This window comes from Ambystoma mexicanum, chromosome 1p (genome assembly GCF_040938575.1).
Source record: "Ambystoma mexicanum isolate Mex_15411 chromosome 1p, UKY_AmexF1_1, whole genome shotgun sequence".
Taxonomy (NCBI): domain Eukaryota; kingdom Metazoa; phylum Chordata; class Amphibia; order Caudata; family Ambystomatidae; genus Ambystoma; species Ambystoma mexicanum.
In genome coordinates, this window is record NC_090921.1 from 409,609,783 (window position 1) to 409,634,375 (window position 24,593).

At 45.2% G+C, this 24,593-nt stretch overlaps 1 protein-coding gene across 2 annotated transcripts in view; it reads left to right on the forward strand.

Annotated features, from left to right (window-relative positions):
- The window catches only part of SIN3B (SIN3 transcription regulator family member B), a 1,409,802-nt gene that overhangs the window by 145,494 nt on the left and 1,239,715 nt on the right, over positions 1 to 24,593 (forward strand). For both annotated transcript variants that reach the window (XM_069649207.1, XM_069649206.1), the window contains one exon: positions 21,756 to 21,909. In XM_069649207.1, coding sequence (XP_069505308.1) covers positions 21,756 to 21,909 — 154 coding nt within the window. The remainder of the gene's footprint in view (positions 1 to 21,755; positions 21,910 to 24,593) is intronic.

Here is a 24,593-nt window from a genome sequence, read left to right on the forward strand (position 1 = left end):
TCTGACCTCTAACCGTCCCAGCAGAGAGCATTGACTCATAGACAAAAGTTGTGCACCCTCGTGGGTGGCCAACTTTGATCCAACTTGTTCAAAGGCCCATATTACATTTTATTGTACATCAGTTAATTTCATACCCAAATCTTTTGACTACTTAGCTCTTTTTTTCCTTCTCCCCTTCAGTCACTAGTCCCTGGGATCATTCAGAGTAGCGCTGCGCAGTGCCCACTCTTTCGGCCTAAAACGCGTAGAGAGCCTCCTTAGCGTTTGGCCTATACCATGCAGGCCGCATCTGATTAATCTGAAAATAGGTGTGCAGGCTTGTTACCCAAATTCTGCATCCTGCCCTGCCCCCCCCCCCCCCACAGCGTTGTTCGAATTGCTAGGCACACATCATTTTGCAATTGGTCTGTTTGCAAGGGCACCAGAGGCTGCCATCCCAGGGCTGTACTAGGCTTTGGCTAGATGACTGTTCTGTGCTCCTTTTTTAAGATGGATTTTCAAAATCAACCCTGGGGCTGGAATTTGGGAGGCTAACGTATCATGGTGAAATAAATTATGGTGAAGAGGATAAAGTCTAGCCAAACACAATCAAGGTAGATGGAGGGTAAGGCTTAGACTTTAGAGATGGTGAATGTGAGTGGTCTATGGCTACAATGAGTCCACACAGAACAACACTAATAATTCCAGTTAGCCAAGTAAGCACAAAAGGATCCAATGATTTATTAGGCCTTTAAAATACACAAGCATTGAAACCTCAAGACAAATATTGTCGCACACTTTCTAATGTATTGTATTAGATTTGTAAAGCATGAAGTAAGGCCTAAAAGGCATCTAGGCGCTATGCAAAGAAGCGAACTGATGAGCTGATATGACAGAATTGGAAAATTCAGAATAACTGGGTTTTAGAGCCTTTCAGAAACAAAGATGTAAGTATTTCCAGGGGCTGGGATGGGAGAGAGTTTCACAGATTGGGGGCAAAGACAGAAAAAGAACGTCCTCCGCCCTGCTGTGACGCAGAATTTTTAGTAACATTTGAGAGGCAGAGTGCAAACATCTGGCAGGATGGTAGCGGACCAGTTTGTATTGCAAATAGCGCCCGTTTTATGGATTGCCCGATGTGTGACAAATGGAATTTTAAAATTAATTTACCCACAAAGCGGTAAACCAATGATGTTGATGTAACTAAATGTTGAGAATTGAAGAGTCTAGAGCAACAACCATTTGTTGGCTAGAGCTGCTTTCAGTGGAGGTCCAATAGTGGAGAGCTACTTGCGGGCTACATCGGGGGTGGGGGATGTTCATAAACATCAGAACTTTTAATCATTTATTTTAGCTGTTAATTTTCCCTTTATAAATAAAGGGAATAACATATGCCTTCAAAATTATGTTAATAAGTTCAAAAACCTCTTTATTGCGTTTTTTTACTAGAAGTTAAAAGACTTTCACAATGCAGGAAAACGATTGAGGCATTCAATCTGAAGGCTGACACTGCATGCCATCCACCAATGCTCTGTAGTCTGGTGTATAACTTGATACAGCAACTGGGATGGAGTCACTCGGATGCTCATCGGTCAGGCGGGTTCGAAATTTTGATTTGAAGAAGTTCATATCTGAAAATGCAGATTCACAGAGATAGGTGGAACCAAATGGAGAAGTCAATTTTAATGCTGCTGTGCAAAGGTTAATGTACTCCTTGTAATCAACAAGGTGCCAGAAATTGGTGCGAGAAGGTCTACTTTTCAACGGAATGTCCACTTACAGACTGACCATATTCATTTCCATAGCAAAACTGTTCAGGTTAAACAGCTCACTAATTTATTCTGCAGGTTCACAAATATTGACTTCCATGAAGGGGTTTGCGATGAACATCACACACGGTTCAATCCTTTCGAAATCCCTGAACCAGTCACCAAACTCTTCCTTAAGCCTGCTCAGGAGATTGTATTTGTCAATGTTCAGGACTAGCTGTGTTCTGTCAGCATTTGGTTTACAGAAGGAAAATGATGTATTTTCCTTTTCACCACTTGTTCACTGAAAAGTTTGGACTTAATTGTCTTTATTGCGCTTATCATGTCAGCAATGCTTTTACCTTTGCCTTACAGTTAACAGTTCAGCGTATTTAATTTCTTGGTAACATCTGCCAGAAATGCCAAATCAAGTAGCCAAGAAATGCTGCATAATTGGCCAATGTCTTCATTTCTTGATCCCATGAAGTCTTTGATTACTGGCAGAAGTGAAAGAAAACGATATAGTATTTTCCTCCTTCTAAGCCATCAGATTTCCGTGTGTAGCAACAGATCACCATGTGCGGCAGTTAGTTCTTTCAGGAATATTTTGAACATTCTGTGCTGTTTGGCCTTTGCACCTATTGAATTAATAATTCGCTCAACAGGGGCCATTACATGATCAAACCCCATCACTTTGGCACAAATTGCCTGCTGATGGATGATGCAATAATGGAGGGAAATCAGGGTCTGCTTTACAACACGCAACAAAACCAGACTGACGCCCGGTCATTGCTGGTGCACCATAATTAGTTATTGCCACCAACTTGTTGAATGGCATTTTTGTTTTGACAAAATAATTATTGACCTCATTGTACATATCAACACCGCTGGTTGTAGATTTCAGAGGTAACAAGGTCAAGAATTCCTCTTTGTTGGTGAAGTCTTCAAACCACATTCGAGCAAACAGTGCCAGCTGGGCAGTATCACTTGCATCAACTGATTCATGACACTGAATGAAAAAAAATTGCATATGCTCAAATCTTTTTCTAACGGTCCCATCACCTTTGCTATGGTGCAGATACCCTCCTTGCTATTGTGTTTGCACTTAGCTGCACATCTGAAATGGCAGAGATAATTTCACAGCAGTTTTGTTAAATCTTTTAAAACAGACTCTCACACGAGAGCCATCACATCTTTAACAGCACCATCAGTAAAAGTACTTTGAAGGGATTGGTTCCTCCGATGTATTCCACATCTATGACAGGTAATCGCCACAGCTATGCTGCTTCCGAAAATGTCCTGCGTTGATACGCTGTCCTCTAGGGCCTCCGTCGAGCCGACATCACCGGATGTTGTAAGTAGGACGCACAACGCCCGTAGCCTCAGTTGTTTTTTCCGCGAACGTGTTCGCTTCAGAGATCTCTGCGCACCTCGGGTCTTCTGAGTAATTTTATCGGTTCTATCGAACTTGTTTGTTTGTGAAGATGTCATGTCTTCGTCGTCTTCTACCCTGCGGTCGGAATTCAAGAAGTGTCGGGAATGCGTTTCCAATATGTCACTTAAGGACCTGCACAACGCCTGCCTCTGGTGCCTCGGGGAGGACCACGCTACAGTTGACTGTGATGATTGCCAGTCGTTAACATCGAAGGCCTTCCAGGAGCTGAAGAAGCTTTCTGTCGGTTGGGTTTCCAAGCCCTGAAAATCAATCTGCTGGGCTTTCGACCGACGATTCGAGAGGCGACTTTCTGCGTCAGCGTAAGTCCAGGGGGTCTTGGTCCCGGAGTAGTTCCCGCCATTCCTCTGCCTCTTCGAGGCACTCGCAGAAGCGCCGTCACCGGTCGCCTTCCTCGTCCGAGGACTCCGCCCGTCGGCAGGTTGCTTGTCCCAACAAGCATTCCTCTCCTGCGGAATGTGATACATTTCTTAAGGAGATGATGCTGATTTTTGAATCACAGGGCTCTGTTCCGTCCGCCCCTTCGAAAGAAGCCGGCAGGGAATGTGCTAGGGCCACCGCTCGCACGCCTTCGGGCCCGGGTGGTCGGCGCGATCGGGAGCCTTCGAGGTCCCGATCGGACAAGGTGGATCGCTCTAGACATGCCCGCTCGGAAACTGTGAGGTCTTCGAAGAAGACGTCGACGCCATCGGCGCCATGTCCGCCAAGGAACTCTCTCGAGGTTCCACTTCCGAGGAAGCCCTCGGCGCCGAGGCCGTCTAAGGACACGCTCAGGGCTCCGCCCTCGAGGCCTGTGTCGAAGCCATCAGCGCCACGCTCTGCCTTTCGAGGAGGCTTTATCTGAGGTGCCCCAGAGACCGGTGGAAACCCTGAGGAAGGCTCTGGCCAAGTCGAAAAATATGGTTGTGCCTTTTTCTGTGCCCTCATCCAGGGATTTATTCTAGCCTCTTGATTTATATTTGAGGTGGATGAAGGGTCTGAGGAAGGTTTGGTTCCTGATGAGGTTCCTGACGACCTCTTATCTGGTCATAGCCAGATGGAAGACCTGCGTCAGTCTTTGCACGACGCCAGTGGTCTGGACACCTCTCCGGAGGTTGTTTGGTAGGCCTGAGCCTGGCACGCACGTACTTGGGGTAGTCTGCGCCACCAGTGGATTTTCTGCAGGATAACCTGACAGATATCTTGGACCAAAGTCCACGAACTGACCCGGTACTGCCATTCCATATGGCCTTGCAAAGAAGGGTGGCGGCGGCTTGGACTGCTCCGGAGAGTCTCCCGGCAGTGGGTAAGTCGTTGCCGAAAAAGTACCGCCCAGCTAGTGGCGACCCCAGCTAGCACCTACTCCGGAGAGTTTGGTGGTGCAGGCGGCTACGGCCCCAGCAAAACAGGCGTCGTACCCTACCATCCCTCCTGATAGGGACGACAAATGTTTTGACGGTTGGGCGAAGAAAGTCTTTTCTTCAGGGGGTATGGCTTTGAAAGCAGCCAACTCCGTGTGTGCCTTGGCACGTTTTACTCACACACTGTGAAATTGCGTTTCATTGGCGGCTGAACATCTTCCCGAAGGGCCTCCGGCAGGATGTCGGATCCCGTTCAGGTGCCGCCCTACGTCGCCCAGGATCTTCTGTGGTGGGCCGTCGAAGGCAATCTGATGAAGGGGGCTCCATTTTGTCCTCCTGGCCGGAGGGACGATCGTGACGGACGCATCCCTCAGGGGATGGGGAGCTGATGTCAACGAGTTGACAGTCAGCGGTCGTTGGTCTCTGTCTGAGTCCAGACTCCATATCAATCTGTTGGAGCCGACCGCCATCCTGCTAGCCCTGAAGGCTTTTCTGCCGTCTGTGCGGGGAAGACTGTCCTGATTCTGACAGACAATACAGTGGCCATGCACTACCTCAACAAAAAGGGGCGGGGGGCAGGGTCTCTCCCTCTGTGCAGATAGGCGATGCAGCTCTGGTTCTGGGCCATTCAGCAGGAAATTTCGATCTCGGCAGTTCATCTGGCCGGAGACAAAAATGAGGCTGCGGATGCTCTGAACAGGCAGAGCAGTCTCTCACGAGTGGGAGCTGGCTCGGGAGATTCTCCTCGAGATGTTCGCCCTTTGGGGGACCCCTCAAGTGGATCTCTTTGCCACCAGTGTCAACAGGAAGTGCGAAAGATTCAGCTCGCAGGAATTTCCTCCAAGAGGAGCCTTAGGGGACGCGTTCGTAATGAAGTGGTCCTGTACGTGTTTCCTCCAGCATGCGCCCGGAGAACGTGGTACCCGGACCTTCTCGACATGTCCATCTGCCCTCCACGCCGTCTTCTCTACCGAGACAATCTGCTCTCACGGGAGGGTGATCAGGTTCTCCATCCAGAGGTCATGTCCCTCAACCTTCATGCTTGGCTTCTGAAAGGTTAAGGTATAAGGATTGGGACCTCCCTGAAGACGCGATGGAGGTGTTGCTTTCGGCCAGGCGGCCTGCAGCAAAGTCCCTGTACCGTTGCCGTTGGAGAAAGTCCTGCGACTGGTGCACGGTTAAGAATGTGGATCCTTTTTCATGTGCCATTCCTGTGGTTCTGTCCTTTTTGCTTTGGTTAGCGCACAAGGACCTGCAAGTAGGTACCATTAAAGGATACCTGGCGGCGCTGTCCATATTTAAGCGCTCGTCTGAGGAGTGTTCTTATTTTAAGATTCCTTTAATTTCTCAGTTTCTTAAAGGGCTCACTAATGTGTTCCCACCGTCACCTTTCCAGGTGCCCGGTTGGGATTTGAACCTGGTTCTAAAATTACTAATGGGTGCTCCATTTGAGCCTTTACATTCTTGTCCTTTGAGACTGTTGACCTTTAAAACTGTATTTTTAGTTGCGGTTACTTCCGCTCGCAGAGTGAGTTGCAGGCACTATCTGCTAAGCCACCCTTCACGGTGTTTCATAAGGACAGGGTTGTCATTAGGGTTCGTCCTTCTTTTCTTGCGAAAGTTGTGTCGGAATTTCATTTAAGCCAGAAGGTCATTCTTCCGGCCACATCCTGCTAAGGAAGAGGAGAGGCTCCATAGGTTGGATCCTAGGAGAGCTTTAAGTTTCTACATCTCACGCATGTCCCGGGTCGGAGTGGACGATCAGCTCTTTGTAGGATACGCTGGAACGCGCTTGGGACAAGCTGTTACTAAGCAGACTTTGTCTAGATGGATTATTTCTGAATGCTACCGCTTGGCAGGTAAGGACCCTGCGGTAGGCTTATGGGCCCATTCTACCAGGGGTGTGGCTGCCTCTACTGCTCTGCAGAGGGGTGTTCCCATTTGTGAAGCAGTCACATGGGCCTCTGTCCATACTTTTGTAAAACACTACTCCCTGGATTCTATCCATGGGCAAGATTTGGCCTTTGGCAAGGCGGTCCTTTATTCTGCAATTTAATTGGGCATTCTAAATTTCTAAATTCTTTCCCCACCTCCATACATTGCTACTGCTTTGGGAATCTGTCATAGATGTGGAATACGTCAGAGGAACCAATCCCTTCGAAGACCTGGTAACGTTCTTTGGCTGGGATGTTCCGACGACGTATTCTACATCGTACCCTCCCAGCCTGCCAAGCTACAGATTTTCTTATGCGATTGCAGCTCACGTTTCCGCAAGGCTTTCTGTGGTCATACTGGCAGAAGATTGGTGCCACACGTTCTGGGAAAAAACAACTGAGGCTACGGGCGTCGTGCGTCCTACTTATAACATCCGGTGACGTCAGCTCGACGGAGGCCCTAGAGGACAGCGTATCGACATCATCGATGCAGGACGCAGACGCCGAAAATTTTCTGAAGCAGCACAGCTGTGGTGATTACCTGTCATAGATGTGGAATACGTCGTCGGAACATCCCATCCAAAGAACGTTACCAGGTAAGAAAGTAACTTGTTCATTTGTGTTTTGCCAAATAATTTGCAACTTTGAAGGATGCCTCTGTTGCAGCATTTGTTATCTTTGCTGGTTGGGTAAAAAATGATTGTTGCATCTGCACGGCAGCTTTTAGTTCAGCTACTTTTTGGGATTGCAGACTGCTTCCTTTAGTAAAATTATTTTCATAATGTGTATGCATTGTCTCAAAATGCCCCTCGACATAAGTCTTTTTTCCCACTGCAACTTTGGCACTGCAGATTAAACGCACACAATTCCCTTTTATGCTTGAGAAAAAGACACCGGTCTCCCGCTCTTGATGAAAATGATCTGTCTAATGCCTTTTGTTGGATGGTCCACCTACTTCTGCATCCATGATTTCAACCAGTGGTGAAGTGGTGTTTGTTTGTTTCTTTAGGGACTGCACGTGCAATGTAATCTGAGGAGGATTTCAATGTGTTATGGTTTATGATTGAAAATAAGCCCAGGACGAGCTGAAACATTAAGCATGATAGCTAAATGCCTCTGTTTCGCCCTGGGATCCTTTCTGCCGAGAGTAGCTGCTGAGCGGTCCGCCCCTCCTCCGACAGTGCAAACAGTTGTTTGCACATGAAAGGAGGAGGGTCCAGAGTAGCTCGGCAGAAAAAAATAAGATCACCATCCACCTCCCCCGGCCCAACCTCACCTCACCTCATGTGCAGCTTCACTCAGCCCCCGTCCTCGTATTCCAAGCCGCAGTGCAGCTCCAAGTGGATCCAAAAAGATATTCTGACAGTACAGAGTATCTTACTGGGCGCCATGGTGCTTTTAAATGAGCAAGCCCGAGCTAACCCAAGAGTACAAAGGGAAACCACCACGCCCAATGGGGGCACAGCCTTTAGCAAGGAACTTGGTCTGGCCAATTACAGGACTCATTCTTTATGCTTTAGAGATTTGCAGCCCTGTGATTGGTCAGAGCATTTCCTTGCAACATTTTGTTTTCTTTATTCTGAAAATCAAGCACGAGCGACTTCAAATGCTCAGGTGAGCTACTGGTCGCTCGCGATCGACCATTTGGTGACCCCTGGTCTAGGGGAACCCAAAGCTAGTCGGGCTGCAGGGTTTTGAAGAATTTGCAAGCGAAGAATCAAAAAAGCTGGTTGACCGAGATAGATGCCATTACAGTAATCCAAGGATGCCATAATGGAAGCGGTAACCACCATCGTGTGACGTTGTCAGGAGGAATGGCAAAATCTTACTCAGAACTTTGCTTGGTAAAGCCAGCATTACATACTGAGGTAATTTGGGCTTCTCTAGAGCCTGACAGTAGAAGTTTCACACCAAGGCTTTTTACTGAGTTACTGGGAATAGGACAGGCACCCAAATAATCTGGCCAGTAATCTGTACTCATGGCCATATTGATATATACATTCATCCATGGGAGTAGATGGAAAGCATTTTATCCAATAACTACTGTACACATGTAATTACTCAGATGCATTAAGTTCACTAGAAACACTTAAGGGCAACCATAAAACGATAATCCAGCCCTAATTTGGTTTGAAGCCTAAAGTAATCCGTTCCAAGATTCTACTTTGCAGGTAGGTTTACTATGTAATAGGACAATGCCACTTGTTGTGGTTCAAAAATGTAAAGAAAGTTCAGGTAAGTAACACTAGCAAACTCGCTATACTATTTTAGGCATAGAAAGGGGTCCTTGGCCAGGTCACCTCCACCCTAAATCAGGATAGAGAGATGGGGATGGGACAGCACAGGACTTTATGCCTATGTAACCCTATGTAGGACAGAGTGGGAGGCTGGTATGTTAACTTATCCTCCTGACTCAGATTTCTCCAGAGACCACTGCTGAGGTTTGGGTCTCGTCTAGGGAGGCTCAGTGGTCGCGGGTGCAAAGATCCGCCCCCCTCCCCACCCCCCACCCCCTTGCAGGATTTAGGTTTGTCCAATTGCAGTGCTTGAACTGAAGTTCCAGGCACTTGTCAGCTGAACACCCTTGCAAAGAAAAGATGTAGACTTCTGCAGAGCAAGCAACCCAAGGACAGACCTTGGTGGAGCGAAGAAGACTGATCGCAATGAGATTCACCACAATCGGGCGGCCACAGGCGATCTTCAATAGACGAAAAAAGGAACCGGCCCTGTATGGCTTCCATTGATGGAAGAAGGCTGAAAACGCAGGAGCAAGTATCTTGTTGTACAAGCTGAAGATCCTCCAAGGATGCACTCTGAACGGTGATGGCTGCAGTGAGGAAGCCCAGGAGAGAGCTGGTCGGTTTACCTGTTGGTCCAGGGACATTTCCGAAGGCTCAGAAAGCACGGATCCTCGAGCAGGGGTTGAGACTGGGGTTGAGACTGGTTGTTCCCAATGGTCCAGGTGTTGAAGCACCAACAACAGTCTTGATCAGGCTGAAGAGCAAGGCTTGACCGAGACTTGGAGTTGGTGCTGGTCAGCTGCAGGAGGAGCCGTCTGGTCGTCGGCTAGTTATACTTATTCGTAATGGTCTTGGCTCCAACAATGATCTGTGGATTAGCTGCAGGAGTCCTCTTTTTATCCAGGATTTGGACTGGAAGCTTGCTCTGTCCACCAATGGTAAGGAGCTGCACAAACTGGTAGTGGCTATCCAATCATTCACAGCCACTGGTCACACAATCTGAACAGCAACAAACATTCAGGCCCCCACATCCGGCCTCTTACACAGCCCACACCTTAGCACATGAAATCAGCGTTCCCCGGAAAGGGCATTCCATATTAGGTAATGATGGTCAAGCAAGGGCAGGAAGAAAGCCAGAGGACAGGCAAAATATCTTGTGACATGGCCATCTTTGAGTTCTAGCCACTATTCATGCCCATTTCAGTTAATTGCAGAAGTGCACAAGTAAAAAGTTCAAAACATGGCAGGAAAAACCCACTGCCCACAAGCACATCTTGTGCACATTGTATACAAGGATAAACAAGATCTTAGCACCACTTATTAACAGTTGTGAAAATACAAGAAATCCATAAATAGACATTGTAGCTTAGCACTGATGGTCTTATGGACTGATCAGTCTCCCTATTTAAAAATGAGCTCGAAGCAGTGGAAGTAAAACGGAAGGCTTTGTGCTTCCAAAAAGTCAGGCCAGGAGTCAAAACTAAGCAAAAAAGAAAGGTTGTCCCTTAGAAGTCAATGGGAGGAAAGCAACAACAAAATATTTCCCTACTGCTCTGATTGGACACATCCAAAGTTCTTTCATCAGGAAGACCCAAGCACTCCAGAACAGCAGGATTATAGAAGAACCGAGGAGAGGGTAGAGACGGGCAACAGTTAATCCCTTTCAGCAGAGACAACAAAGACTTCCCGGTTGCAGGAAGCCCATGTATATGTAGGCAAACGGCTACTGCAGGAGGAATGGTCTTAGGCCACAAGTTGCTGACCTGTAGGGTCCCAGGTTCGAACTCTGGATGGCAACCGATACACTGAATCAGCCTTGTGAGAAGTAGGGCTGCCCACTGGATGGCCCCGGCATGCTTCCTGCATCTTCTCACGCATAGGCCTTGACTAGTTGAGTCTACTGGCCAAGGATCAAAGCACAAACGTTGGTCTTGAATTGTAAAAGAAGCAGGGCTTTCTCAAATTTGGCTTTGGCAATGCTGTTTGTCCTCAGTGGCAGTCTTTCATGTCTTTCACATGAATTTCTGTTTCTTCACGGTATTGGCTCCTGTCAGTGATTTTATAAAGGTTACAGGCTCCCCTCTTATCCCAAATTCATGCCGGGGGCTACCCCAGCCTACCAATGTCAAGGATCTGCTCCATTCAAACTGGTCAAGGCTGTCCAATCAACAGCCTCTGGCCTCACAAATGCCCAGCAGCAGACTTCTCCTTACTTGAATGTGGATTCAGTTAAGATGGACCAATCGCATCTATCCAGGTTACACTCTTCATTATTCCTGGGATGCCAAGTTGGATCCTGTCAGAGTGCATGCCTTATATAGAAATTCCTGACCTGGGAAGTCGGAAAAGGTCCAAGAACTAGATGTCCACTTGACTGTGCCAAGTGGTTTTTTCCCTGTCATTTTGAACATATGGGACTCCAAATGGCATTATAGAGTTAAAGAAAGAATGAGTGCACCGAGAAAATCATAGAATCTAATCTGTTGCCACCAGCGAGTCCTGGGCACATCAAAAAGGTAACAAAAAAAGATCCTGCAGAAAAAGAAAAGGAGTTACCTAGTACCCATGAATTACTTCACTGTCACATGATTGGTGTTACAGTAAAACAATATAGGAATCTTGCACAGTTGACAGTCCCCCTGCACTGGTAACCATATAGTTTGACTCGCACCCCAAAAATAGGTGAGTTGACCAGTAGGGAGTTCAGGCTAAAAGACTTCATAATTATATTTCTTATATAGCATTACACACAGTTCCATGTCTGAAAATCGTGGCAAAAATGGCTATAAATACAAAATATTGCAGCAAAAATGCTGTGGATTTGCCGCCACAATCATGTAAAGGATGAGGGGGGACACCCTGCAACCCCCGGACCCATTATACCATTGAAAGGGAGCGGGGGACACCCCTGCATACCTCTCTTCCCCCTTAAATGGTATAATGGGGTACACCTTTACCGGGTCAAACCACAGCATTTTTGCCGCAATTTTTATTTTTACCGGTGACATTTATGCCACGATTTTATTACCTGATACCATTACACACACTGGGATCTCGGAGCACTGCCAGTACGGGGTTCAAGGCATAGTTGAAAGCTCTGAGTTACATTGGTATCAATGGAAGGAAAGATACAAATAGAAAAATCTTTCCTTAACAATTGCTAATTATTTGCAAAGGTGTGTGATATATGTGTTTATAAAGGAGACAGATTCAATGTTTTCAAAATTGCTGATCTATACGGATGGTCTGAAGCAACACAACCTCCCCTGTACCTCTAGTCTTGAAAAAATAGACCAAGTACGTGGTAAAAAATGTTTTGCATGAATATGACCCAACATAACAAAACATGGTAGATATAAAAACAGTGCACATCACTAATTTCACATACATATAATCACATACAATGATACAACACAGTACAAAACACACAAATGGCTTTAACACTTCTTCACCAACACGGAGTATTTTAGAACTAGATTTTCTTAGTCTCCACCATGTAATCCAGGGCAACACATGGAGATTTCAATAGTACTCCTAAAACCGAAATATAAAGAAAGAGGGGGCTATCACTATATGTCACCATCATCCATCTTTGAAAGTCAGTAAAGGCTTGAAAAACAGCTCAACATCCCAGTCTACATGCTAGTTGAATGCAGTATACTGGGTAAGGTCCATAGGTTGCTGTCAACCCTGCCTCACAAACTACAAAGAACTACATACCTCTTAATAGGATATTACTAGTGCTGGTGTGTCAATACACCCTTAAGTAGCTGTAGACTTCAAATATCAAGTCTTTATACTTTTCTTCATTGCTCTTAAATAGCCAAAGGTCCTGATCAGTGCTGCAAAAAACACAACCCATAGTAGAATGTCAAAAAGGGACACCATACAACTCATCCCAATACCACAACACCACTGTACAAACAATATTTCTCACCATCTTGTGCCCTTTAAACTAGGAGTGACACCTAGATCGACTCCTGCGCCATGAATAACACCGCATGAACAACACTGTGCTATGCACTAACAACCGTGCTGTAGGACTGCTAGTCACCATCACCCCATCAACATTAGTGCTATAACGGTACCTCCTATTCAGTAATTTGTAGCCCGCAGGGCTTCCTCTGTGGTCCTTTCTACAGCACAAACGATATTTCGCTCCAACACGCACCTCCAAAGTAAGGACACTTTTTGTTTAAAGTTACAACATCAGTCGCCATGCTATCACCTGAAGTAGCGTGAATATAGCTGTAAAACCACGGGTGTACCACTCTTGACCAAACGGAAATTAATTCAATGTACATCTACCTTGTTACGATGTAGTCGCCAATGACTATGCGAGCAGGGAACACGACTGACTGTACACCAGCGTTTGCACTTCAGCGAGCCGGTCACGCTGCATGCGCGGTTGTATAGGCCAATGAAGTGCCGCGATGGAGAACGGACTACAATAACATCCTAATGGATATAGAAAGAGGGCTGTACACCCACGGCAACATCATTCGATATATCATTTCTGATCAGCATCTCTCTGATGTTCTGACTTTTCTTGAAAGCAACTAGAGGTGGAGGAGTAGACTTGTCATTATAGACTTTTCTCCCCTCGGTTGGGCCCCTGTATTCACTTCCGTAATACTTCTTACAGCTCAAGTGACGACGGGAGTACAGGATCCACCGATCAAAGTAACCAACAGGGCATAAGCAGAGGTCGAGGACACCAGAATAGACCAGGACAAGGACGTCCTTTCTTAGGACAGGGGCCCAACCGAGGGGATTGGGGAAATCAGATACAGACACGCAGCAGAGCAAGGAATCAGTGGTGATTAATTTGTCAAATATGTCTTAAGTAGAAATGAAGAGTTAGTCCTTAATAAAGGCTTGAATTTTGTCACTACGAAATACCACAATCCTTTTGAATTTAGGTCTGAGTTCCATAGTTTCATGCGCAAGGTTCATTTAAACGAATTCTCTCAAAATGACAATGCCTATGAAAACCTTAACTGCACTGGTTTGAGAAACAAATCCACTTTTAATGCGCCAGTCCACAGTCACACCTCTGAAACCCGGGTGTTTGAAAAACAGGAACTTAAAGAAGTTTACAAACTGTAACATGGCATTCCCCGTCATTCAAATTTTGGCAGTGCTCAACGGGCTTTGATTTCCAAATTGGCAAAGGTGGTGGACGTCATAGTGAGGAAAGCTGACCAAGGTGGGGCCATCGTGCTACTTAATCGCAATGGTTATGTGGGTGAATGCCTAGGGCTATTGAACGATGTAAAAAGCTATCGTCCTATTCCCTCTGCTCCATCGACCACACTGATGGAAATCATAGAAACAAAGGTTTTGAGGGCCTATGAGGCAGTAATGATCAGCAAGCAAGGGTGTGACTACCTCATTAGAAAACAAGGGCGGGTACCGGTATGCTATATCTTACCTACAGTTATCTTATCTTACCTAAAGTTCACAAAAGCCTCATTAACACACCAGGCAGACCCATTGTATCGGGAGTCAGTTCCATATTAGAACCTTTATCCAAATTTGTCGACTACTATTTAAGACCGTTTGTCCTCGAAATGAGTAGCTACCTAAGGGACACATCAGACGCCATCAATAAAATCGAGAATTTGCCTTTCTGCCCAAGAAAGTCTCTATTGATTAGCCTCGACATACAATCACTGTATTTAGTCATTCCACAAAGGGCGACACTGGAAGTTGTCGCGGAAATCCTGAGAGACAGAGAAGATGGGCACCCAGTTAGTAACGCCTTTATCATGTGGTGTGCAGAGTTTGATTTGACCAGGAACTTTTTTCAGTTTCAAGGAGCCTTTTTTGAACAAATAGAAGGTACGGCCAATCTTGCTAATCTTTACGTGGACTACTTTGAGAAACTTGTCATCTATCCCGTTACCAATCCTTTTAAAAAACATCTATTGAAATGGTTACGGTTTATAGATGACATTTTCATACTATGGGAAGGCACAGAGGCAGAGGCCTTTGTGGAATGGCTTAATGTACACAATCCGTTTCAAAAATTCACCAAGGACACTAATGTGCAAGAGATTAACTTCCTTGATATTACCATTTTTCAACATGATGCTAATCTCAAAGTAAAACCGTATAACAAGAAAACTGATAAAAATGCCCTTTTACATTTCTCAAGCCATCATGCTAACCACATTAAAACTAATTTACCCTTTGGACAATTTCTCAGGCTCAAGAGAAATAGAAGTCTGCAGCAAGATTACAAGGACAGTGCTGCACTATTGTCCAAAAAACGTTGCAATAAAGGTTATCCAGCTAAACTGGTAAAGACGTCCTCCAAAAGAGCACACAACAATAATCGGGAGGCGTTATTAGAAAAAAAGAAAAGAGATGGCAAAGAAAATCGTATAGTGTTTAACACTTTTTCGAACTTGTCATACAAAATCAAAGACATCATTAACAAAACATGGAGAAAAGTCTATAATGACAAGTCTACTTCTCCACCTCTAGTTGCTTTCAAGAAAAGTCAGAACATCAGAGAGATGCTGATCAGAAATGATATATCGATTAAGCATACGGTAGGACCAAGACAAACTACTTTATGGGGCCTTCCACCTGTAAAGGGACATTTCCCTTGCGGGAAATGTGTGATGTGTGCTTCGACCAAAGAAACTAGGCAGATTACATTGAATCCTACTATTCTGTGGACGCTCAATGATATGACCAACTGCAACACAGAAAATGTGGTTTATTTAATCACTTGTCCATGTGGACTACAATATGTTGGAAAAACTAACAGGAAATGCCACAAACGGATGGTGGAACACCGTAGTTGCATACAGAATCAAATACTAATGGCACCGATGGTCAAACATTTTGTACAAATGAAACATTCCCATGAAGATTTTAGGTGGGTGATCTTGAAGAAGATTAATGGCAAAAATAAATCAGAAACAGATCGCAAACTAATACTGTTTGAACAAAAAATGATTTTTAAATGTCAAAGTCACATTATTGGTCTTAATGAGGAAATGGATTGGCAGCATACGCACGAATAATGGGGTATTTGCATGTTGCGAAAAACTGAGCTCTTACCAAGCAATAATCTTGCACCCTCTGTGTAAAAAAATTATTTGTCCAGTGTGAGTCTGACTGTTTTATATAATCATTGCAAGTGCACTGTCAGGATGTTTTTAAGAAATAGACACATTTGGTGGTTATGTCATATGATACTTTATTGCACATGAACCATTGTTTGCTATGATATGCTTGGTTGATGCTGTTAAAAATATATTTAGACTGTCAATTTTTTCCAACATGGAATCCAGTGCCGCTTATTAATTCCAATTAACTGAGGGCTCTGTCTTTTCCACTATTTTGTTCATCTCCTATTGTGGCTGGTTGATGTGTTGAAATCTTTTTTCCATGTCTATGGCTCTGTATTCTAAAATCTGCTGTTATTGGGCTGTATTCGTTCTTTTTACTGTAAATTGTGTTTGGGTGGTTGAAATGGGACGGTGGCCTCCGTTGAACCATGTTTGAGGCGTGATCCCTGAGGAATGTTGCCGTGGGTGTACAGCCCTCTTTCTATATACATTAGGATGTTATTGTAGTCCGATCTCCATCGCGGCACTTCATTGGCTTATAAAACTGCGCACGCATCGTTACCGGCTCGCTGAAGTGCAAACGCTGGTGTACAGTCAGTCGGTGTTCCCAGCTCGCATAGTCATTGGTAACTACATCGTAACAAGGTAGATGTACATTGAATTAATTTCTGTTTGGTCAAGAGTGGTATACTCGCGTTTTTACAGCTATATTCACGCTACTTCAGGTGATAGCATGGTGACTGATGTTGACACTTATTGTTTAAAGGTACCTTACTTTGGAGGTGCGTGTTGGAGCGAAATATCGTTTGTGCTGTGGAAAGGACCACGGTGGAAGCCCTGCGGGTTACAAATTACTGAATAGGAGGTACCGTTATAGCACTGATGTTGATGTTGTGATGGGGGCTAGCAGTCCTACAGCACGATTGTTGGTGCATAACAGTGTTGTTCACGAGATGTTGTTCATCGCGCAGGAGTCTATCTAGCTGTCACTTCTAGTTTAAAGGGCACAAGATGGTGAGAAATATTGTTTGGACAGTGGTGTTGTGGTATTGGGATGAGTTGTATGGTGTCCCTTTTTGACATTCTACTTTGGGTTGTTTTTTTTTTTTTTTTGCAGCACTGTTCAGGACCTTTGGCTATTTAAGAGCAATGCAGAAAATTATCAAGACTTGATATTTGAAGTCTACTGCTACTTAAGGGTGTATTGACACACAAGCACTACTAATATCCTATTAAGAGGTATGTAGTTCTTTGTAGAGTTTGTGAGGCAGGGTTGACAGCAACCTATGCAAGGCATACATCAGTTTTCAAAAATTGATTAGCAGAGTTTGCTAATTAAATTTTGATTGATTAGCAAACCCCATTTGATTAGCAATTTTGTACTAATATTTTTAATGCCACCATAAGATACTTGTACCCAAGGTAAAAATGAGCAACAGTACTGTAGTTCTTTATACTGCGGAAGTAAGACATTAATAGATAAGTCGGGCCTTGCAAATTCTTTCTGTAAAATGGCGCATGTCACCACAAACCCACTTTATATTGGCACACTGCTGCCACCCAGAGGCCAGGCATGCACGGTGAAACGTTTATTTGACATATACTGCAAACAAAGTAAAGTTTAGATAAAAGTTTCCAACATCCCCTGCAAATGGTACTGGCCCGTCTTAAAATATACTCGACTATGCGAGTGGGCGAAAATACTTTGCAAACCCTGGATGAGTGTCTGTAAAAAGGTTGGCTGCATGAATGGACACAAATAAATAGATATAATAAAAAAGCTCTTAAAACAGTTTGGCCAGCTCTCCCTACTGCAGGTGCAAATATATAATGCAATCATAATCATAGAGCAAAGTATGCTCTGGAGGCTAACTACAGTGTACAGTTTTGCAGTAGGTCTGTCGATGTGCAGACTGGATGAAACTATTGATAGCTACTTTTAAGTAAATCTCAAGTTAACTTTATGTATTCATTATGTAAAAGACTAAGCAGAGTGGATGGCATAGCAGGCAGGGATCTGGGCAAACTAGGCAGAATATTGTAGTTTGCAGCCATCTCACTTTCAGGGTAGCGGGTATAAACCAACATGGTAAGATAGAAGTATGGACCAGCTCTTGGGTTGAGCACCAGCAGGCACAGGACTAGGTTTGCCATCAAAGCACTTGGCCACGTGGTCATGTACATTTTCAAAAGTATCCACTCGTCAATATGATACATCTTCCCCAACAAAATGAAATCTAGTGGACACAGAGCTTTAGATATACTTCACTGTAAAGCATGGAGACAATGTAATGTTTTACAGTAGCAAAACTGTAATTATGCATTATGTAACCTATTACATTTTTAGAAAAGGAATTGAAAGACTTTTTTCTTAAAAAAATAACTAACACATATTGTCTTTGGCAGACGGATGCCGTTGGCTTAATAACAGTATCATGCCGATTTATTTCTGGGTTGCAATTATTTGAAAAATAAAATGTGCATAGCACTCTGTCTCTCTCTCCGTTAGCCCCTTTGAACTTGCAGTGTACAGAGAAAAGAGGGTGGCGAGAGCTCTGAAGGCAAGAGAGGAATGCAGGGTGAGCTGTGCTTTCATTGAACAGGGTAACTAACTTAAATAGCTAACTTTGCTACACAAGTGCCAATTTAATTAGCAAACCTACAGAATTGCATAGCAAATTGCTCTGCGACACTGCTTATTTTATGCCTTGCTATGGACCTTACCCAGTATACTGCATTCAACTAGCATGTAGACTGGGATGTTGAGCTATTTTTCAAGCCTTTACTGACTTTCAAAGATGGATGATGGTGACATATAGTGATAGCCCCCTCTTTCTTTATATTTCGGTTTTAGGAGTACTATTGAAATCTCCATGTGTGGCCCTGGATTACATGGTGGAGACTAAGAAAATCTAGTTCTTCCCCTGAAGAAAGTTTGTGCAATCAGTGCAACAAAGAACTGAAACATGTCGGGATTGTTGTTTTGACCGAGTTAAAATGCTCAGTGTTGTTGAAGAAGAGTTAAAGCCATTCATGCGTTTTGTACTGTGTTGTATCATTGTATGTGATTATATGTATGTGAAATTAGTAATTTGTACTGTTTTTATATCTACCATGTTTTGTTATGTTGAGTCATATGTATGCAAAACATTTCTTATGAATTTTTAATCTTTTTGTGTAAAACTATTTAAATCTTTTTGATACTGTGGACAAACACCACATACTTAGTCTATTTTTTCAAGACTAGAGGTACAGGGGAGGTTGTGTTGCTTCAGACCATCCGTATAGATCAGCAATTTTGAAAACATTGAATCTGTCTCCTTTATGTATAAACAGTTGTGGTCACCCCTTGACCGTGTGAGAGGTAGTATTTGAAAGGGGTAGTGTTTGCCTTTAATAAGGTGGTGTGATATGAAATGGCATTTATAACGCGCCTATACACAAGTGTTTCAAGGCGCGACGAGGTAAGGGAGGTGAACAGAAGGAAGACAGACAACTATCTTACTAGGCCAGGTGACTTTGAGATTGTGCAGAGGAAGGGGTCATGGGGGAAAGGGAAAAGTGCAGGGTGAGGGGGCAGTGCAGTACATGGCAACGACAGTAAAAATAAATGGAATAAATAAAAGCTAAAGTGCATGGGTAAGTGCAGACATCAGGTGTCGAGTGCTGGTAGGGAGCTGCAGGGATACAGAAAACTGTCCCCAAATGTGAGGGGGGACCAGCGAGGCAGTGCAGGGGTGCAGCTGGCGGGGGAGCAGACCTGGGCCTGAGATCAGAGGCTAGCCAGGTGACCAGTGCAGTTTCAGAATCAGTCAGGAGTTCAGCAGGGGAGAGGAGTAGAGAAAGCAAAAGCAAAGAGGAAGGTTTTGAGGTCTTTTCGGAACCGGAGATGGTTCTCAAGTTTAAGGGAGGCAGGGAGGCTGTTCCAGAGTGAGGCCCCAGCCGAAGATCTACCACCAACTCGATGCTTGGAGAAGCGACTGACCCTGAGGGAGTTGGAGGCAGATGAGCGAAGAGCACGAGAAGGAAGATCTTTAGGAAGAGAGAGTTGAAGGCATGGAGTCCTCAGGCCCCAGAAGACCTTGTGGACAATGCAGGGGGTTCAAACTTAATCCTCGCATCCACTGGGAGCCAGTGCAGAGATTTCAGACCTGTAGAGATGCGATACCTGGGCTTGAGGCCAAGGACAAGTCTTGCAATCTTGTTCTGGATGAGTTGCAGAAAGCAGAGAGTAGAAGCAGGCAGATTTAGAAAAAGGCTGTTGCAGTAGTCCAGCCTAGAGAGAACCAGCGCTCTGTAGACGGTGAGCTTCTGGGGGAAGGAGAGGAAAGGAAGAATACCTCTGAGGTGCAGCTGGTAGTGTGATTACTTAGAGAAGTCACAGATGTGAGGAGAGAAGGGGAGAGTGGAGGCAAAGATGACCCCAAGGTTTTTAGCCTCACAGGTGGATGCAGGAAGAGGGACAAGAGAGGCCGGCCAGAGAGTGACAGGAAAGGAGAGAGCAGGTGTGCTGATGAGGAGAATCTCAGTTTTACTGGCATTAAGGTAGAGATCGTTGACGGCACACCACTCCTGGATAGCCGAAAGTCTGAGATAAGAGAAGGAAAAGAAGTGGCGAAGTGAGCCTGAAAATGGGTTGAGTGTCATCCGCATAGCACTGAAAGTTGGTGCAGAGAGTGGCAATGTGGTGGGCAAGGAGTGCCAGGTATTGGTTGAACAGCCAGGGAGAGAGGTTGGACCCCTGGGGAACACCACAGGTATAGATAGAGGAGAGGAAGGACCCAAGTTGGACCTGGGAGGGTCAATCGGAGAGGAAAGAGGTCAGCCAAGCCAGGGCCTGATCGGTGATACCCAGGTTATCACAGAGACAGCTGAGCAGGCTGGCATGGTTGACTGTGTCTAAGGCAGAAGAGAAAACAAGTAAGATGAGGACACAGGGGGCGTTGGAATCGAGGTTGCAGAGCAGGTCTTCACAGATGTTCACGAGAGCAGTTTCCGTGCTTCTGGCAGCTCTGAAGCCAGACTGATGGTCATGGAGACAACTAACAAATTCAGTGTGAAGATTAAGCTGGGAGATGGCCAGTTTTTCCAGGAGTTTGCCCAGGAAAGGAGTGATGGAGATTGGGCGATAGTTAGCAGGGGTAAGAGGGGGTCGGCTGTGGGTTTCTTAAGAAGATACACAAGGGAGTGCTTCAGGGGGGAAGGGAAGACTCATGTGGTGAAGGAGTGGTTGCAGAAGTCAGCCACAGCAGGGGCCAAGGTGTCAATGTGGTCCTTGATGGTTTTGGAGGAACAGGGGTGAACCTGTTTTGAGACTTTCATAGATTAGGCTTTTCATGAAACCTCGTCTGGGGAGAACAGGGGAAAGGCAGAGAAGGAGGGAGGAGAGGTGGCCGAAGAAGGGCCAGAGTAAGAGAGGGGAGTAGAGGGAGAATAGAGTTTGGATAGCAGATTTGCAATATAGTTTCTCTTCTGCCATTATCTGGGACGAGCACATCAAACTGGGCAAGGAAAACCTGATTGGACAGCAATGCCTACTTCAAGTTAATTTGTCTCATTTAATTGGTACTTGCCCCAAAAAGATAATTTGTTCATAAATGTTGAGTCGGAATAGAACTATCTTTTGTACCCCGCATGTCAACTTTCCATTAAAGGTGCGTACCTTTTTTTTAAATGTTTTTGTAGGCATGATACTTTAATGAAAACTATCGTTTTACACTTTCTAAGCAACCCAACAGTGATTCTGATGCTAGAGTGATGGTCCCTTGAACCATGCAGGCCTTCAGAATTATGATTACATTTCTAATTTGTATTGAGGTGTACAGAGTACCAGCAGCAAAAATCTGTAATGGAAGTTTGTCTTTTTAACTTTCATTTGCCAGTTGCATTGTTGGGCATTAACTTGTGATAATTGATACCTTTTATTGTGGTTCCTTTAGTGATCATACACAAATGTCTTTTTCCATTAACCAGTATTGATACGCCAGGAGTGATTCGGCGAGTGTCGCAGCTCTTTCATGAACATCCAGATCTCATTCTAGGCTTCAATGCTTTCCTCCCTCTCGGCTACAAAATTGAGCTGCCAAAGAATGGGAAGCTGGTCATCCAGACAACACTCCCCAATCAGGTTTGTAGCAATTAACACAAAGCCATTTGATGGATCAGTAAATGAACACAGTACTCTAACCTGATATTGAGAGTATAGTCAATAAATTAAAGCTGATGCATGGCATGAAAGATTACTTTTTAGAATAGAGCAACATATGTTTCTACTGCTCGTACTAAAAAGGCTTCAAAAGCAAATATTTCTTAGCTCAATGCTATTTGCCAGTTGTCCAGTGGCCAACGTTTTAGCTGTATTGAAACCTGTGACCTATTGATTACTTACAAACGTTTGCAGCATGTGTTAAGTCTTTTTAGATGTCCTAATGGAATGTGGCTAGCTGCTTCAATAATGGATTTGAACCCTGTTGCTCAACCCTCTGAGGAATCTACACCCACTGATTGTAATGAGGGATTCTCTGTCACACACACACACCTGACGGAGAAGCCAAACCTCTTACGTGTTGGTAACGTGGACAGAGCAACATGACTACACTCCCAGGTACCCAATTATACAATTAGTCCACACACTTATCTCTAGAAAATACACCAAAATTATATGCTGAAAATATTTACTTTCATTATGTTACACATATAGATCTGTCGGGTCAGTTAAGTACTTGTCACAATACACAATAAGATACCGTCGAAATGCATGGAGCGTGCCGCGGACTGGTCTAAAGACACACATGGTGCCCCAGTACTCGTGAAACCTACAAGGACAGTCGGGAGCCTTTGTCCAATATCCTTCGGGACAAATGACGCCAAAGAGAGGAAAACGTTTTCCACCTTTGAGCCTTTCTGGTTCATCTAAGTGGACCAGGGAGACATTCGAAGGATGCATGGACCGCCTTGAAAAGGAGTGTCTCGCGTTCTGAACAGCCTTCACCTAAGAGATCTCGTGAAGACCCTATTTTGGGGTCAGCTTCACCTTTCCAGGAGAATCTTGTCTCCATGAAGATGTTTCAGATGACACTTACCAAGACATCTACGACGAGGAAGAAGACCCTTCCATCCTGCAGGACTACCCTGATGACCAGGCGGATGCTATGGATAACTGGGAAGAAACCCAGCAAGTGGACACGGAGCCATGGACGCTCCCCACGCAAGATCAGGACACTGATGTCCTATGCCTGCATTCTCCTCTCGCCAGTCCGGCCCGCCAGGCCTCGCCTGTAGACTATCAAATGGCCTTCAATGCCATTTTAAGGAAGGCAGCAAAGCACTTTCAGATCACCACCCAGGAGGTGGTACCCGAACAAGATTTTGTGGAGGACATTCTCAAAGAAAAACCCCCCTCAAGCCAAGCCATTCCCCTCCTGAATTCTGTTAAGAGAAGGTTGGCCCCCTCCCTGGTCACGCCAGCTCAGACTCGGCAGTGAATCCAAGAGTGGAAAAACTATTTCGGCCAGCTCCTACGGACCCTCAATATATTAAAAGCCACGCCACCCCCGACTCCTTGGTAGTCACTACCACCTGGAAACTAGCAGGGGTACCCCCGCTACGGGGGAGGCACATCCGGATAAGGAATCTAAAAGGCTGTACGCCTTAGGTAAGCGGGTTACCTCGGCAGCTGCATATACCACACGCATAGCGAATAGCACTACGCTGCTTGCCAGTTATGCACACCCACAATGGAACCTCGTACGAGAAGGTCTGCTAAACTCACCTGGTATCCACAGAGACGCCACCCAGCTGGGTTAGTCGCCGGTATGCTTATCAGCTTTGCCCTGATGTGTTCTGTGGGGAAGGTTCTTGTGGTAGAATTAGGCGTGCTCTCCGTCCTGCCTTCTCTGCAGGGGCGCGTTTTCTTTCATGGGCGAGTGCGGTCCAGTTACTTCACTGACGCCGGCCCGTTTGATATTGTTCAGGTAGGTCTTATTGCTGTTCTTTAGTTTTGTTGCTATCCTGCATGCCTTTCTTTGTTTAAATGACTTTTTTTTTTTTTTTCTCCCTTAGGTATGCGGAGCTTCAGCACGGCGAACTGGCTTGTTTGAGCCCCGCTGGTAAATGATGTCGCATTAAGAGCGCTATGATGCGGTAAATCAGCCCTATCCCCAGCGCTGCAAAGTCTTGCCTTTGCTAACCTGTGTTTTCCTTCCTTGTAGGTCGCGGTGTTCTTCAGCGCGAGTGGAATGTCCGGAGTGGTGCCAGCCAAGAGGCGACCAGCCAGGTAAGCCTTTTGAGCAGTTTGTAATTTGTAAATGTCTCTACTGCTTTCTTTAATGTTGCCTCTATCTTCCTCTTTCAGGACGTTCTGTCCGGGAGGCGTACAGATTCGAGGAAGCTGTTCTCAGTAGCTGCGAGTGTTTAAAGTTGAAGACTGCAGGTAAGATGCTGCTGCTAATAATGTTCCTTTTTGTGTCCTTGCAGGTTCTGCTTCTCCGAGGTTCAAGGGAATAGCTGGACACGGTGAGCATCACGTTGCAAGCTGCAAAGTAACGCGAAGCGTGTTGTCTTGCTCGGGTGTGGTTTAAATAGCCCTACAAAATAGTCCAGGTAAAGTAGTCCCTAGGCTGCCACACCCAAAACACTAGACCGCATAGCTTGGTTCTTAGGAACCAAGCTATGTGGATGCCTCCATGTTGGCTGACAATACAATAAAGTAGTTCCCAAGCACATTGTTTTTCATGGTGTATGAGCCTGGCGCCATAAGCGCCAGGACTGGCCCCATGAGGGCTTTTGAAGAGGATGCCAGGTTCTAGAGGC